Source organism: Syngnathus typhle, linkage group LG1, assembly GCF_033458585.1.
Source record: "Syngnathus typhle isolate RoL2023-S1 ecotype Sweden linkage group LG1, RoL_Styp_1.0, whole genome shotgun sequence".
NCBI classification, from domain to species: Eukaryota; Metazoa; Chordata; class Actinopteri; order Syngnathiformes; family Syngnathidae; genus Syngnathus; species Syngnathus typhle.
In genome coordinates this window covers 6,542,686-6,558,236 of record NC_083738.1, presented here as the reverse complement: position 1 = coordinate 6,558,236, position 15,551 = coordinate 6,542,686, and the positions used below count along the sequence as shown (strand labels likewise).

General features: G+C 46.0%; 1 protein-coding gene, 1 long non-coding RNA gene and 9 other non-coding genes across 11 annotated transcripts in view; 10 read left to right on the top strand and 1 right to left on the bottom strand.

Annotated features, from left to right (window-relative positions):
- The first annotated feature begins 784 nt into the window (after positions 1-784).
- Positions 785-15,551, top strand: part of LOC133158191 (C-type mannose receptor 2-like) — a 46,242-nt gene continuing 31,475 nt past the window's right edge. The window contains exons 1-12 of the mRNA XM_061285202.1: positions 785-913; positions 3,174-3,376; positions 3,441-3,547; positions 3,668-3,780; positions 3,853-3,897; positions 3,970-4,125; positions 4,212-4,294; positions 4,697-4,814; positions 4,885-4,926; positions 4,998-5,165; positions 6,974-7,090; positions 7,165-7,272. Of these exons, the coding sequence (XP_061141186.1) occupies positions 853-913; positions 3,174-3,376; positions 3,441-3,547; positions 3,668-3,780; positions 3,853-3,897; positions 3,970-4,125; positions 4,212-4,294; positions 4,697-4,814; positions 4,885-4,926; positions 4,998-5,165; positions 6,974-7,090; positions 7,165-7,272 (1,321 nt within the window). The 5' untranslated portion in view covers positions 785-852. The remainder of the gene's footprint in view (positions 914-3,173; positions 3,377-3,440; positions 3,548-3,667; positions 3,781-3,852; positions 3,898-3,969; positions 4,126-4,211; positions 4,295-4,696; positions 4,815-4,884; positions 4,927-4,997; positions 5,166-6,973; positions 7,091-7,164; positions 7,273-15,551) is intronic.
- On the bottom strand, positions 6,434-7,441 carry LOC133158199 (uncharacterized). Its single transcript, XR_009715156.1, has 2 exons — positions 7,193-7,441; positions 6,434-7,112 (listed from the first exon to the last, which is right to left on the bottom strand). It is a non-coding gene; the product is annotated as an uncharacterized LOC133158199 (long non-coding RNA).
- Positions 11,185-11,256, top strand: trnap-agg (transfer RNA proline (anticodon AGG)). Its single transcript has one exon. It is a non-coding gene; the product is annotated as a tRNA-Pro (tRNA).
- trnap-cgg (transfer RNA proline (anticodon CGG)) lies at positions 11,371-11,442 on the top strand. Its single transcript has one exon. It is a non-coding gene; the product is annotated as a tRNA-Pro (tRNA).
- trnap-agg (transfer RNA proline (anticodon AGG)) lies at positions 12,789-12,860 on the top strand. Its single transcript has one exon. It is a non-coding gene; the product is annotated as a tRNA-Pro (tRNA).
- Positions 13,249-13,320, top strand: trnap-ugg (transfer RNA proline (anticodon UGG)). The gene has a single exon. It is a non-coding gene; the product is annotated as a tRNA-Pro (tRNA).
- Positions 13,767-13,838, top strand: trnap-ugg (transfer RNA proline (anticodon UGG)). Its single transcript has one exon. It is a non-coding gene; the product is annotated as a tRNA-Pro (tRNA).
- On the top strand, positions 14,246-14,317 carry trnap-agg (transfer RNA proline (anticodon AGG)). Its single transcript has one exon. It is a non-coding gene; the product is annotated as a tRNA-Pro (tRNA).
- Positions 14,433-14,504, top strand: trnap-agg (transfer RNA proline (anticodon AGG)). Its single transcript has one exon. It is a non-coding gene; the product is annotated as a tRNA-Pro (tRNA).
- Positions 14,895-14,966, top strand: trnap-ugg (transfer RNA proline (anticodon UGG)). The gene has a single exon. It is a non-coding gene; the product is annotated as a tRNA-Pro (tRNA).
- Positions 15,081-15,152, top strand: trnap-cgg (transfer RNA proline (anticodon CGG)). The gene has a single exon. It is a non-coding gene; the product is annotated as a tRNA-Pro (tRNA).

The window sequence follows — 15,551 nt, the reverse complement described above, 5'->3', positions numbered from 1 at the left end:
GTTTTGTTGTACCATGATTTTCTTAAAAGAAAAAAAAAGAAAACATTTTAAAAAATTGTACCCATGTATAATGCGCACCCCAGATTTTAGGACAATAAATTAGTTACATTTCGCGCATTATACACGGAAAAAAACGGTAACATAATGATGTAAAGTTCTTATGCTCCTTAAATAAGGCTTCAGTTGAACTTTATACTAGCTTCAGCTATTTGTTTATTTTAATCCCTCACGTAGTCTCCCGCTAACATTCTTCTTCTACTCCCTGTACATACATTCCGTCATACAGAGTTCCCTTGAGGCTATACAGCCCTCTGTGGGTGATCGTCTGCAATCACATATCATTACAAACACTCATTGTCTTCATGGCATCATTTCATATGGATCCCGGGTGGGTCGCGCACGACTTTGAATTTGAGTATGACTCGAGGATTTCATGATTTCGATTTACTGTGAAATGAATACATTGAATGACACCTCCTTTCATTCCCACTTTCCTACTTGGATTTCATGATTTCGATTTACTGTTAAATGAGTTGACTGCTTCTTGCTGTTGTTCACGCATACACCAGAACATTTACAAAGTAACAAAAAAAAACAAAGGTATCAAAGGAACAAACAAGCAAAGGACTCAAAGGGTACAGTGCATCCATCACACGCGCTCGCCACTCCCACATTTTGTGCTACGTGAGTGGTTGGCGTGTGGGCTTGGCCTGCCTCTGGCTTGGAGCAGGCACACCAAACGTACATTTGTTTCTCCTGACTGGAATCCACAGGCCGTTGTCAGTAAGGCGACTGATCATTTCTTTTTCCTGACTGGAATCCACAGGCCGTCTTTTCTCCTGACTGCACAAGATGTGGGAGGCACTCGAGAGGTCTATTCTCATCCTTGGCCTATATTGGACATGCGTGTCAGGTAAGCAATTTAGTCAGTTCTACAGAGTTCGTTGCTAAAACAATACCGCTGTCGACAACGTGATGAAATGTACTGTACTGTGAGTTTGCATGACTGCATCTGCTTCTACTCTTGTCAAAACATTACGGTGCCTGAGATCAAAACACTTGATTGCAATGGATCCAATTCTGAGCACAAAGACTAGCTCCTGTGAACTTTTGAATTATTCTGACGCTGTTGCTGTGTACAACTTTGATGACGTCACTCTTGCTCGAGTGAGCGCAATTGCTTCCTTCGTACCGTTGCCAATCGTGTTCTTTCCATTCCTTTCTCGTTCGTTCAAATGGCTTTTTAAGGTGCGTTTATCATTTTCGTTCATGTTGGCTGCTGCTCTGTCAGAATATACGAACAAGTTGACTTTGAAGTAATTACAAAGGGCCTCTCGAGGAAGTCAACCTGTCTCTACGATGCTCATTCAAAGGGCACACTCACTCAGACGGACGGACGGACGAGCGCATCTCGGTGGTCTGGGGAGACCTCTAGCAGTGGATGTGAGAAATATGAATGACGGGCGACGGACGGCAGGCAGCAGCAACACGTTTCAAACGTCCGTGATTTCTCCACGCCACATAACGATACAAAGTAACACGAAAACAACCAATCTACGTATCATGCAACAACAACAACCATGCAGCAAGTAACGTCTTTGTTGGCCGTGAACTATTCCTGCCGAACTTGCTCAACTTCTCATGAACTTGTAAAGCACTACTTGACGAACCTGCGCTCTTCCTAACTAAACCATTTCTTAGCATTAATATTTAATCATTATTGATATTATTGAAACATATTACGAATAATTATTTCTTACAGCCCTTTATACAACAGATAGTTCTTAGCGCCTCTATTATAAAGCTATTTCTCGTTTTCTTTCATCTAAATATAATTAATAATAATTAAAAATTATATACATTGTAATGAAATTATAAATGATAAATAATCATTATAATTTAACAATAATAATTTCTTCAGCTCTTTCTACAAGAACTATTTCTTCATGAAACTTCATTAAAGAGATATCAATAAACACAAATCCATTTGATGATTTATTTGTACAAGACCTACTTACGAGCAAAGATGATTTGTCTTTGCTATTTATTTTGTCAGCCTTATCTTTCACAATCGGGACAATATCGACTTGATTAAATTTGGCTTGAATCGAAACCCCAGGAAAACAGATGGCTGGTATTGTTTTCCCATTGAAAATTGTGTCAGCGCTCAGCAGATAACTTGTGGGCACCACATGCCTGATTTCTTAGGCTTGATAACAATATGGTTGACTTCCTGTACAGAAAATAATCACACGCTCCTCTTTGTTCTGTTATCGCACACAAAAAGAACTTGCGACAAAGTTCCTAATATTTCTGCCGTGACTGTTCCATTTGCATCATCTAAATGTGTTTTCAAAGAATTCACTTAGTAGTAATTCATTTCTTTTTCTCAATGAATTTCTCTCTCAAAAAATTCATTTCTTTTTCTCAGTGAAATTCTTTGCAAAATTCAGCCGGACTTTGACGAGAGACTCTGATTTTCAGTGCGTGTTCATCTGAATATTGCATTTGCCCCTCAGAGTCCATTCGAGGCCCGTGCTTATTCGGTTTACCTGATTGAGCCCGCAGATTAAAAGCCCTTCTTCCCCATGAAACCCCTGCACTGCTCAGCCCAGCCCAGCCCAGCCTGGCTCGGCTTTGTACTTTGTCAATTCATTCAAGGACACGGGCTTCCTGAGATAAAAAGAGTGGAGCGGGGTCCAACTATTGCAATGTTACAGTTGCTGAGTTGCCTTGTGCTTTAGCCCCCCCAGTGGTGAAATGTGCGAGGACCTGATTTGGGCTTACGTCATTGGTCATGGATTTGCCACACGTGCGTGACTGGTGGGTGGGGGTCGCTGATGGTGAAGATGAAGTGCTAACACTGTGAGTTTGAGTTCGATTCATTTTGTCTCTCATAGTACCTCTGATGAAAATGACAGGCATCTTTTAACTTGCGCAATTGGTGGCTGACTACATCCTTTGTTTGCCCCACTGTACATCTGAAGCTTAATAGCAGAACTTTGGGGCAGTTGTGTGCAATCTCATGACCAATGATGTTGTGAAGAAGTAAAAGTGAATCAATCAACCACCTCGTGCAATTGGTTGCCATGCGCCCAATGAAGAGCATCGAGTAAAAACATGCCATCGGTGTGCTCTGATCGGTCCGCCTGTTCCCCAAATTATGCCCTCAGCCAACCAGTGTGCTCCCGGGTGGCGCGGGTACGGCACCAGCTGCTACAAGAAGATGGAATTCCCCAACGGTTGGCTGGGTGCCTGGCACCACTGCGTCTCTGAGGGCGGCGACCTGGTCTCGATCACCTCCTCGGCCGAGGAAGACTTTGTGAATGGGACCATGGGCATGGACACCCCCTTCTGGCTGGGACTCTCCAACCAGGTGAGATGGAAGCGGCAGTGGACTCTGGAGCAACAACTGGGACTGTTTTCTTTTTTCCCCCCAGAAATGCGACGAGCTCTGGTGTCGCTTTGAAGGCGGGAGCCAGAAGCTGGCCTGGTCTGATGGCGAGATAATAAAGCACACCAACTGGGCCCCAAATCAACTGGAAAGGTAAGACTTCACAACTCTGCATGCTGTTGTCGGGCGGAGGTTCTAGAACCAATTTTGAAGACGGACACTTTTGGAAGAAAAAAAACTGGAAAATAATCTTTTTTTTTAATCTACCGACAGCGCCCACGTCGCGTCCTGCGCCTACGTCAACCAAAAGGCTAAAAAGTATCCCGGGAAGTGGAGGTCTGGCTCCTGCGCTTCCTCCTTAGCCTACATGTGCAAACGGCCGCTGGGTAAGCCTGCATGTTTATAATCAGGTTGACTTTGAAAGGAGAAAAGCTCAAACAGGGTCTTTATCTATGCAGACTGCCCGACGTGTTCCCCCAAAAGTGGTCCTGCTATAGTGAAGAGTGAGTTGCAGCACGCCTATTTGCACCATCTGGTCATGGTTTCCTCCTCAATGTTTTTCTTTGTGCCCTCAGCTTCTGACTGCGACGATGGCAACATCCTTTATGGCTATCATTGCTATTTTCATGGCCCGAGTCTTGAAACTCAAGAGGATGCTGAGGAGTTCTGTCTCGCCCGGGGAGCCCACCTGCCTCGCGTCCACTCTAAGCAAGATGGCCAATTCCTGTCTGGTAAGCACCAAGAGGAACCGGCGTAGTCGTCACTTGGCTGAAGCTCTTCTTGCCCTGAAGCTCTTGTTCTCCCTCCTTTCATCAAGATCACCTTCAAAGTTATCATTTTCTTTGGGTGGGACTCAAGAAGAAGGGCAACAACTACAAGTGGAGTGACGGAACAGCTTTGGTAAGTGAATTGCTGGAGGCCTTTGCAAAAGTCGGTTTGCAGGCATCCGTTTTGTCTTGAGGCATCGGGCAGCCGATGAGACATTTTTGGCGCTCTGATTTTAGAGACAGCGAGGAGGCAGTTAAGATGTCCAGGAAATATCCTGGATGGTGCCTCTGGTTTGTCTGTAGGTCTTCAGGGTTAGTTGCATTGCGCATGAGACCTTTGGCTCGCCAGAGAGGGCACAACATGCTTCATTTCATTGCAATGTTCATACTACTTTGACTGACAATAAAGTGAAGCCGACAAACCAAAGTGAAACTTGAATGAGAGAAGGCACGCCCTTAAGTGAGGAAATGCGACAGGAAGACGACCAGATCAAATGCAACACGCTTAAAGTGCTATCCAAAATCTCGTCCGCAGGACTACGAAGATCTCGATGACAGAAGCTACTCCGGTGGTGACTGTGCAACAATATTTGATGCACAGATCTACCTGAACTTACCATGCCACTGGAAGCAGTCAGTTATCTGCCAAACAGGTGCTAACGTCTCTCCCGAGCGCTCCTTTTGGACGGGTCCCGCATTTGCTTATACCCCCTTTCTCTGCAGCCAAGCGCGGCGGAGGGCGTCCACCATTGGTGGGCGAACCTGGTAGGTGTCCAGCACTGGCGCCGTCTGTCTTGCACCGTTTTGCGTAACGCCGTCTTATGTCTGGCTCGCAGACTGGACTGACAAATGCGGCTGGTGGCTGGACCACCCCTCCAGCAACTTCTGCTACCTGATCATCCCACAGGCCACCAAGACCTGGCAGGAGGCGCAAGACCACTGCCAAGCCCACCAAGGGAACCTGCTCAGCATCGCCGACTTGTACGAGCAGGACTTTGTACACGGTATGCGGCCGTGAATCAAAATATTGGCCATGAACAAGTTCTGTTTATTTTGCACATATTTAAAACACGTAAATAAGAAAAGAAAGCACTTTAAAGTGCCATATCTAAGTCACCCAAAATGGAAAAAAACAACAACCCAAAAACAAAGAATGCTGGAGTAGGAGGAAGCAGAGCTTTTTAGATTCCCACCCTAATCCATTGAACAATAAAACAGACGTAGACACATTTTCAGATTCCTTTTTGCCTGTGTGTAGTCACTTTGTCTTTTTTCTCATGCATGTTAAGAGACTAGATTTGACACACTTTTTTGAGCAGTTTTTATGTGTGCTCATTTTCTCGACCATTGCACAATTTCACCCCACAAACAGTTATACACATTTTTATAGCTGTTCAGCAGACTTTTCCACGCCTAATATTCAGTTTCCGTCTCAGATGATAGCCACCCTGCCTGCCTTTCCATAGAAAAAAATTAAAAAAGTGTCTCCCGCTTGGAAGAAGGTCACCATATCTTGCTGTGTACATCATAATTTGAGCTGTTTTGTGTTTGATCAGGATCCCTGAGTGACAAAAGTTTTGTCTGGTATCATGAAAAGGTCGTTCTTATTCTCCTTGTTCTTTTTCTTATTGCTTGACTTATTCGGTGTTACCCCATATTCCCCACACGGTAGTTCAGATATGGCAATCTGAGTAGATGTCGGTATCTGGAGTCCGCAATGCTTCCGAATTGCCTTTGACATTTTTGTTTTGACATGATTCATGTGTGATTTCCAGCAGATTTTTATTGTCAACAGTCACACCCAGGAATTCTATTTCAGAAGCTCTTTCCATCATAAGATTGTCAATTTTCCCTTCCAAATGAGGTTCAATATGTGTACTTTGCAAATCATGCAAATTTTGGTTCACTCAAATTGTGGTTGTTTCCATAAGCTGCTGTCAATTGTCCACTGGGCAATAGATGTTTGTATCACGAGCAAAACAAAATGCATTTCATTATTTTTGATGCATTACTGCACGATGATCGTGTTTAGGAGCAAGGACAGCCGACCCTTGAGGTTCTCCACATGTTATGGGCAAAAAGTCTGATCTCCAATTTTTATGAATTGCTGCCTGTTGATTAAGTCGCTCCTCACCCAGTCCACTCTGATGCCATGATTTATTGCGTCAAATGCTTTCTTTAGATCTGTGAAAATACCCATCACCTTTTCTTTTGTGTGTGACGCTCTCGATAGGATCCATTAGTGCTATTGATGTTGCGCTGAAAATCCATATTGACTTTTTTCTTTTCTTTATTCAAAAAAGTTGTCGAGTTTTTCTGTGAAACTTTTTCAAGGATCTCGGAGTATTGAAAGAGCAGAGAGAGAGAGAATGGCGTGTAATTAGTCTATTTCTACAGTGGTAGTAGCTATTTTCATGTCCTTTGGAAATCTACCAGATGTAAGACATAATGCATATGTGAGTCAATGGTTGTGCAGTTTCAAGAACTTTTGTTGATGCTACACATATCAATATCATTGTCATCATTTGAGGTTTTACTTCTACACCAAGAAATATATGGATTGAGCAGCCGAGTCTGTCTGGATCCTGTGTTCTTCCTGCCAGCTGGCAGGTCCCACATTGACCAAACCCTCCCCCCCCCAAAAAAACAACAACTATTCATTGACCACCGCATTTCACTTGAAACCATGTGTGCATATGTTATCATTAGAACATGAAATAATAGTTATTGCTGGCTTGGTGTTGATACGACTTCTCGTCATCTTGGCTAACGCCCCCCTATTCTTCTTGCATGTTCTTTTTTTTATCCGCAGGTCTCATTAGTCAGGCACAAGCGTCCTCTCTGTGGTTGGGCGCCAATGTCTCACTCGATGACGATGACGGCAAATGGATTGACGGATCCTCGTTCACGTTCAAGCGCCATTGGGAAGGTTGGTCGGAGACGGTTGTCTGCTGCATTTTGGAGGAACGGAGGAGCACTTAGATCTTGTCTCCCTCCCTCCAGGTGACGCCAAAGGGGGGCATTGTCTTACCTTGCTCACTGGCAGTGGCGACTGGAAGTACGACCCGTGCGGCAACAAGAGAGGCTACGTCTGCAAGAAAAGAGGAAAAGGTAAGTGAGTGTAAGTGCTTTTTGCATCGTCTTAACTTGCACAGCGGCACTTTGTATGCGGCTGCGGTTGTTTCTCAAGCGTGAAGGTGAATTTTCCGGAACCATTTCAAAAAATGCACTGGGCTGAGCTTAACCAAGTCGAGTGATCTTCCAATTTGCCCGACCCGAGAAAATGGACTGCAGGGCAAAAACAGGAGTGTGCTCTGATCTGATCCCCAAATTGTGCCCTCAGACAGCAAGTAAGATTCAAGATTCAAGAGTTTTTATTCGCCATGTTTGAGCGTGCCAAACAAGGAATTTGACTTCGGTAAAAACACACCCTCTGTTCAACATTTAGGTGACTAACAACATTCAGGACATGTGAATAATGGCAAAAACAGTGTAGACAAATTCCAAAAAGGTGTGAAGAGCAGCATGTTATTGCACAGTAATGTCTCTGAGACTCTGTGAGTGGTGTGAGTTCATCAGAGCAACAGCCTGGGGGAAGAAGCTGTCTCTGTGTCTGCTGGTTTTGGCGTACCGAGCTCTATAACGCCGTCCGGAGGGGAGTAGTTCGAACAGACTGCAACCTGGGTGAGAAGGGTCTGTAGAGATGTTCCTTGCCCGATTCCTGGTCCTGGACAGGTACAAGTCTTGGATAGATGGGAGGTTGATTCCAATGATCTTTTCTGCAGTTCTGATTGTCCGTTGTAGTCTGTGCTTGTCTTGTTTGGAGGCCGATCCAAACCAGACAGTGATGGAGGTGCAGAGGACAGACTGGATGATGGCAGTGTAGAAGGTCTTCAGAAGCTCTCGCGGCAGGTTGAACTTCTTGAGCTGTCTCAGGAAGTACAGCCTCTGCTGGGCCTTCTTCCGGACAGAGTCTATGTGGCCGGTCCATTTCAGGTCCCGAGAGATTGTGGTTCCCAGGAACTTGAAGGTGTCTGTGGAGAGAATAGTATTACTGCGGATAGTGAGGGGTAAAAGTGGTGAAGGGTCTTCCCTGAAATCCACTGTCATCTCCACGGTCTTGAGCGGGTTCAGCTCCAGATGGTTTTGACTGCACCAGTAGACCAGCCGCTCCACCTCCTGTCTGTACGCAGTCTCATCACCGTCCTGGATCAGTCCGATGAGAGTGGTGTCGTCTGCATACTTCAGGAGCTTCACAGGAGAGTCACCTGAGGAGAAATCATTGGTGTAGAGCAGTGCTTCTCAATTATTTCCTGTGACGCCCCCCCTAGGAAGAAGAAAACATTTTGCGCCCCCCCCCATGTTATTAACATTGCAGGAAAAACAAAAAATAAATAAAAAAGAAAGATCAACTTACAATAAAGAATAACTTTATTAATAACAGTGTTTTTTAGTCTGTAACAGAACAGATTCAAAGTGCTGCTGTAGAGCAAATACTCTTCCAGTGATACCGCCACCCCCACCTACTGCAGTGGATGTGTAATTACCCTTTAATCTAATACAGCCAAAAGAAAAACATGTTCCCGCGCCCCCCTTGGTATCGCACTACGCCCCCCCAGGGGGGCCCACCCCACTATTTGAGAAGCACTGGTCTAGTCGTATGACTCTCGCTTAGGGTGCGAGAGGTCCCGGATTCAAATCCCGGACGAGCGCTTGTTTGTTGGTTGTCTTCCCCATTTACTCGAGCTATGGTCCAACCGTGGCTCTTGGGCTTTCATTGTCCCATGACGACTTATGTGACATCTAACAATTTCATAACTTAGTATATGGCTCGTTGGTCTAGTCGTATGATTCTCGCTTAGGGTGCGAGAGGTCCCCCGTTCAAATCCCGAAGAACTCCATTACTTCTCTGGTTCTTCTATATCAAACAAATTTGTTTTAGGTTCATTTACCTGACATGTTTCGGCGGAATCTTCCGCCTTCATCAGAGTGTCACTGATGTGTTTGTGACGCGTCTTTATCAGCTGAAACATGTCAGGTAAATGAACCTAAAACAAATTTGTTTGATATAGAAGAACCAGAGAAGTAATTGAAAAAGAAAAAACAAGATGAACCTAGTACAACCGAAGAACTCCATGTTTGTTGGGTGTCTTCCCCATTTACTCGAGCCATTGTCCAACCATGGCTCTTGGCCTTTGATTGTCCCATGACGACCCATGTGACATGTAACAATTTCAAAGTTTAGTTCATGGCTCGTTGGTCTAGGCGTATGATTCTTGCTTAGGGTGCGAGAGGTCCTCGGTTTAAATCCCGGAGGAGTCCTTCTTTGTTGGGTGTCTTCCCCATTTACTCGAGCCATGGTCCAACCGGGCCTCTTAGACTTTCATTGTCCCATGACGACCCATGTGACATCTAACAATTTCACAACTTAGTAAATGGCTCGTTGGTCTAGTCGTATGATTCTACCGTCCATTGGCACATGATGGCCCATGTGACAACTAACGAGGCTTTACAATTCAGCATGTGGCTCGTTGGTCTAGGAGTATGATTCTCGCTTTGGGCGCGAGAGGTCCCGGGTTCAAAGCCCTTCTTTGTTGGGTGGCTTCCCCATTTACTCGAGCCATGGTCCAACCGGCGCTCTTGGCCTTTCATTGTCCCATGACGACCCATGTGACATCTAACAATTTCGAAATATAGTACATGGCTCGTTGGTCTAGGCGTAATATTCTACCTTGTCCATTGGCACATGATGGCCCATGTGACAACTAACGAGGCTTTACAATTCAGCATGTTGGTCTAGGAGTATGATTCTCAAATCCCGAATAACTTCTTGTTTGTTGGGTGTCTTCCCCATTTACTCGAGCCATTGTCCAACCATGGCTCTTGGCTTTTCATTGTCCCATGACGACCCATGTGACATCTAACAATTTCCCAACTTATTATATGGCTCGTTGGTCTAGTCGTATGATTCTACCGTCCATTGGCACACGATGGCCCATGTGACAACTAACGAGGCTTTTCAATTCAGCATGTGGCTCGTTGGTCTAGGAGTATGATTCTCGCTTTGGGTGCGAGAGGTCCCGGGTTCAAATCCCGGAGGAGATCTTCTTTGTTGGGTGGCTTCCCCGTTTACTCGAGCTATGGTCCAACCATGGCTCTTTGTTTTTCATTGTCCCATGACGACCCATGTGACATCTAACAATTTCGAAATATAGTACATGGCTCGTTGGTCTAGGCGTAATATTCTACCTTGTCCATTGGCACATGATGGCCCATGTGACAACTAACGAGGCTTTACAATTCAGCATGTTGGTCTAAGAGTATGATTCTCAAATCCCGAATAACTTCTTGTTTGTTGGGTGTCTTCCCCATTTACTCGAGCCATTGTCCAACCATGGCTCTTGGCTTTTCATTGTCCCATGACGACCCATGTGACATCTAACAATTTCCCAACTTATTATATGGCTCGTTGGTCTAGTCGTATGATTCTACCGTCCATTGGCACATGATGGCCCATGTGACAACTAACGAGGCTTTACAGTTCAGCATGTTGCTCGTTGGTCTAGGAGTATGATTCTCGCTTTGGGGTGTGAGAGGTCCCGGGTTCAAATCCTGGACGAGCCCTTGCTTGTCCCCATTTACTCGAATTGTTGTCCTATCATGGGCCTTGGCTTTCTTTTGTACATTGTCCCATGAGGCCCATGTGACCACTAGTAATTTAACAATTTTGAACATGGCTCGTTCGTATGATTCTCGCTTTGGGTGCGCGAGGTCCCTGGTTCAAATCCCAGACAACTCCTTGTTTATTGGCCATCTTCCGAATTTACTTGAGCCATTGTCCAACCTTCGGCCTTGCCTTCTTTTGTACATTGTCCCATAAGAATCCATGTGACAACTAATAATGTAGGACTTGTTTGTTGTGTGTCTTCCCCATTTACTCGAGCCATTGTCCAACCATGGCTCTTGGCTTCATTGTCCCATGACGACCCATGTGACATGTAACAATTTCAAAATATTGTACATGGCTCGTTGGTCTAGGCGTATGATTCTCGCTTAGGGTGCGAGAGGTCCCGGGTTCAAATCCCGGACGAGCCCTTCTTTGTTGGGTGGCTTCCCCATTTACTCGAGCCATGGTCCAACCGGCACTCTTGGCCTTTCACTGTCCCATGACGACCCATGTGACATCTAACAATTTCGTGATATATACATGGCTCGTTGGTCTAGTCGTATGATTCTCGCTTCGGGTGCGAGAGGTCCCGGGTTCAAATCCCGGACGAGCCCTGGTTAATTGGCCATCTTGACCATTTACTTGAGCCATTGTCCAAACTTCGGCCTTGCCTTCTCTTGTACATTGTCCCATAAGAATCCATGTGACAACTAATAATGTATGACTTTAGTACATGGCTCGTTGGTCTAGGTCTCATATGATTCTCGCTTAGAGTGCGAGAGGTCCCCGGTTCAAATTCCGAAGAATTCCTTGTTTGTTGGGTGTCTTCCCCATTTACTCGAGCCATTGTCCAACCATGGCTCTTGGCCTTTCATTGTCCTATGACGACCCATGTGACATCTAACAATTTCACAACTTAGTATATGGCTCGTTGGTTTAGTCCAGGGGTGGGCAAACTACGGCCCGCGGGCCACATCCGGCCCACGGGACCGTTTAATCCGGCCCGCCAACCCTGAACAAATTGTATTATTAAACTTTTTTTTTTGGTCATTTTGCCTGCAATGACTGCATTTCCCCAGTAGATGGAGAAGCGCTCGCCTGCGCATTTACTACCGGAAGCCGTGTCAGAAAGCTCGGTGCACACTCACAAGTGCGTGTACGGACATGGCGCACTCGTGCTCTATTTGTATCAGTCCCAAATTTAGAGCGTGGGCCGTGACGAAAGCATTCTTGTAATTTGCGCGCTGAGCTTTCAGATGCAGTTTTGCGCTAAAGCCACCCACAAACCTTCCCCTGGAATCCTTCCATTAAAATGAGTCGCCCAAGGAAAAAAGCAAGGTGGACACAGTGCCAAGTGTTTAAAAGAGAGTGGCCAATTTGGCTCGACGTACGCGACGTGACGTTCAGCCACATGAACATCAACATCAACCCGTCACAGATCGAGGTAAACGGACCAACACCTCAGATCTCTCCTAAGAATTGCCACAACAAATCTTACTCCAGACTATGACGCACTAGCAAAAAATCACTGATAGCAGTTTTTTAGTGATTTTTTTTTTTTTTTTAATGCTGTTAATAAATGCATTCGTTTTCAAAAAACTTATTTGGAATATCCATGCTTTACTACCTACTAAAGGCCAAAATCCTTTGTACAATGACCTTTACAGGTCCCTTATATTACTTCACACAAACACTACGTCCATCTGCTCCTGGTTCGGCCCTCCGGTCCAAATTTAGAACCCAGTTCGGCCCGCGAGTCAAAAGGTTTGCCCACCCCTGGTCTAGGCGTATGATTTTCATTTTGGGTGCGAGAGGTCCCGGGTTCAAATCCCGGACGAGCCTTTCTTTGTTGGGTGGCTTCTTCCCCATTTACTCGAGCCATGGTCCAACCGGCGCTCTTGGACTTTCATTGTCCCATGACGACCCTTGTGACATTTAACAATTTCGTAATATAGTACATGGCTCGTTGGTCTAGGCGTATGATTCTCGCTTAGGGTGCGAGAGGTCCCGGGTTCAAATCCCGGACGAGCCCTCTTTTGTTGGGTGGCTTCCCCATTTACTCAAGCCATGGTCCAACCGGTTCTCTTACTTCCATTGTCCCATGACGACCCATGTGACATCTAACAATTTCACAACTTAGTATATGGCTCGTTGGTCTAGTCGTATGATTCCCGCTTAGGGTGCGAGAGGTCCCCGGTTCAAATCCCAAAGAACTCCTTGTTTGTTGGGTGTCTTCCCCATTTACTCGAGCCATTGTCCAACCATGGCTCTTGGCTTTTCATTGTCCCATGACGACCCATGTGACATCTAACAATTTCCCATCTTATTATATGGCTCGTTGGTCTAGTCGTATGATTCTACTGTCCATTGGCACATAATGGCCCATGTGACAACTAACGAGGCTTTTTAATTCAGCATGTGGCTCGTTGGTCTAGGAGTATGATTCTCGCTTTGGGTGCGAGAGGTCCTGGGTTCAAATCCCGGATGAGCCCTTCTTTGTTGGGTGGCTTCCCCATTTACTCGAGCCATGGTCCAACCGGTGCTCTTGGCCTTTCATTGTCCCATGACGACCCATGTGACATCTAACAATTTCGAAATATAGTACATGGCTCGTTGGTCTAGGCGTAATATTCTACCTTGTCCATTGGCACATGATGGCCCATGTGACAACTAACGAGGCTTTACAATTCAGCATGTTGGTCTAGGAGTATGATTCTCAAATCCCGAATAACTTCTTGTTTGTTGGGTGTCTTCCCCATTTACTCGAGCCATTGTCCAACCATGGCTCTTGGCTTTTCATTGTCCCATGACAACCCATGTGACATCTAACAATTTCCCAACTTATTATATGGCTCGTTGGTCTAGTCGTATGATTCTACCGTCCATTGGCACATGATGGCCCATGTGACAACTAACGAGGCTTTACAATTCAGCATGTGGCTCGTTGGTCTAGGAGTATGATTCTCACTTTGGGTGCGAGAGGTCCCGGGTTCAAATCCCGGACGAGCCCTTGCTTGTCCCCATTTACTCGAATAGTTGTCCTATCATGGGCCTTGGCTTTGCACTGTACATTGTCTCATGAGGCCCATGTGACCACTACTAATTTAACAATTTTGAACATGGCTCGTTGGTCTAGTCGTATGATTCTCGCTTTGGGTGCGTGAGGTCCCTGGTTCAAATCCCGGACAACTCCTTGTTTATTGGCCATCTTCCGAATTTACTTGAGCCATTGTCCAACCTTCGGCCTTGCCTTCTTTTGTACATTGTCCCATAAGAATCCATGTGACAACTAATAATGTAGGACTTGTTTGTTGTGTGTCTTCCCCATTTACTCGAGCCATTGTCCAACCATGGCTCTTGGCTTCATTGTCCCATGACGACCCATGTGACATGTAACAATTTCAAAATATTGTACATGGCTCGTTGGTCTAGGCGTATGATTCTCGCTTAGGGTGCGAGAGGTCCCGGGTTCAAATCCCGGACGAGCCCTACTTTGTTGGGTGGCTTCCCCATTTACTCGAGCCATGGTCCAACCGGCGCTCTTGGCCTTTCATTGTCCCATGACGACCCATATGACATCTAACAATTTCGTACTGTAGTACATGGCTCGTTGGTCTAGGCGTATGATTCTCGCTTAGGGTGCGAGAGGTCCCGGGTTCAAATCCCGGACGAGCCCTTCTTTGTTGGGTGGCTTCCCCATTTACTCGAGCCATGGTCCAACCGGCGCTCTTGGCCTTTCATTGTCCCATGACGACCCATATGACATCTAACAATTTCGTACTGTAGTACATGGCTCGTTGGTCTAGGCGTATGATTCTCGCTTAGGGTGCGAGAGGTCCCGGGTTCATATCCCGGACGAGCCCTTCTTTGTTGGGTGGCTTCCCCATTTACTCGAGCTATGGTCCAACCATGGCTCTTTGTTTTTCATTGTCCCATGACGACCCATGTGACATCTAACAATTTCCCAACTTATTATATGGCTCGTTGGTCTAGTCGTATGATTCTACCGTCCATTGGCACATGATGGCCCATGTGACAACTAACGAGGCTTTACAATTCAGCATGTGGCTCGTTGGTCTAGGAGTATGATTCTCGCTTTGGGTGCGAGAGGTCCCGGGTTCAAATCCCGGACGAGTCCTTCTTTGTTGGGTGGCTTCCCCATTTACTCGAGCCATGGTCCAACCGGCACTCTTGGCCTTTCACTGTCCCATGACGACCCATGTGACATCTAACAATTTCGTGATATATACATGGCTCGTTGGTCTAGTCGTATGATTCTTGCTTCGGGTGCGAGAGGTCCCGGGTTCAAATCCCGGACGAGCCCTGGTTTATTGGCCATCTTGACCATTTACTTGAGCCATTGTCCAACCTTCGGCCTTGCCTTCTCTTGTACATTGTCCCATAAGAATCCATGTGACAACTAATAATGTATGACTTTAGTACATGGCTCGTTGGTCTAGGTCTCATATGATTCTCGCTTAGAGTGCGAGAGGTCCCCGGTTCAAATTCCGAAGAATTCCTTGTTTGTTGGGTGTCTTCCCCATTTACTCGAGCCATTGTCCAACCATGGCTCTTGGCCTTTCATTGTCCTATGACGACCCATGTGACATCTAACAATTTCACAACTTAGTATATGGCTCGTTGGTCTAGTCCAGGGGTGGGCAAACTACGGCCCGCGGGCCACATCCGGCCCACGGGACCGTTTAATCCGGCCCGCCAACCC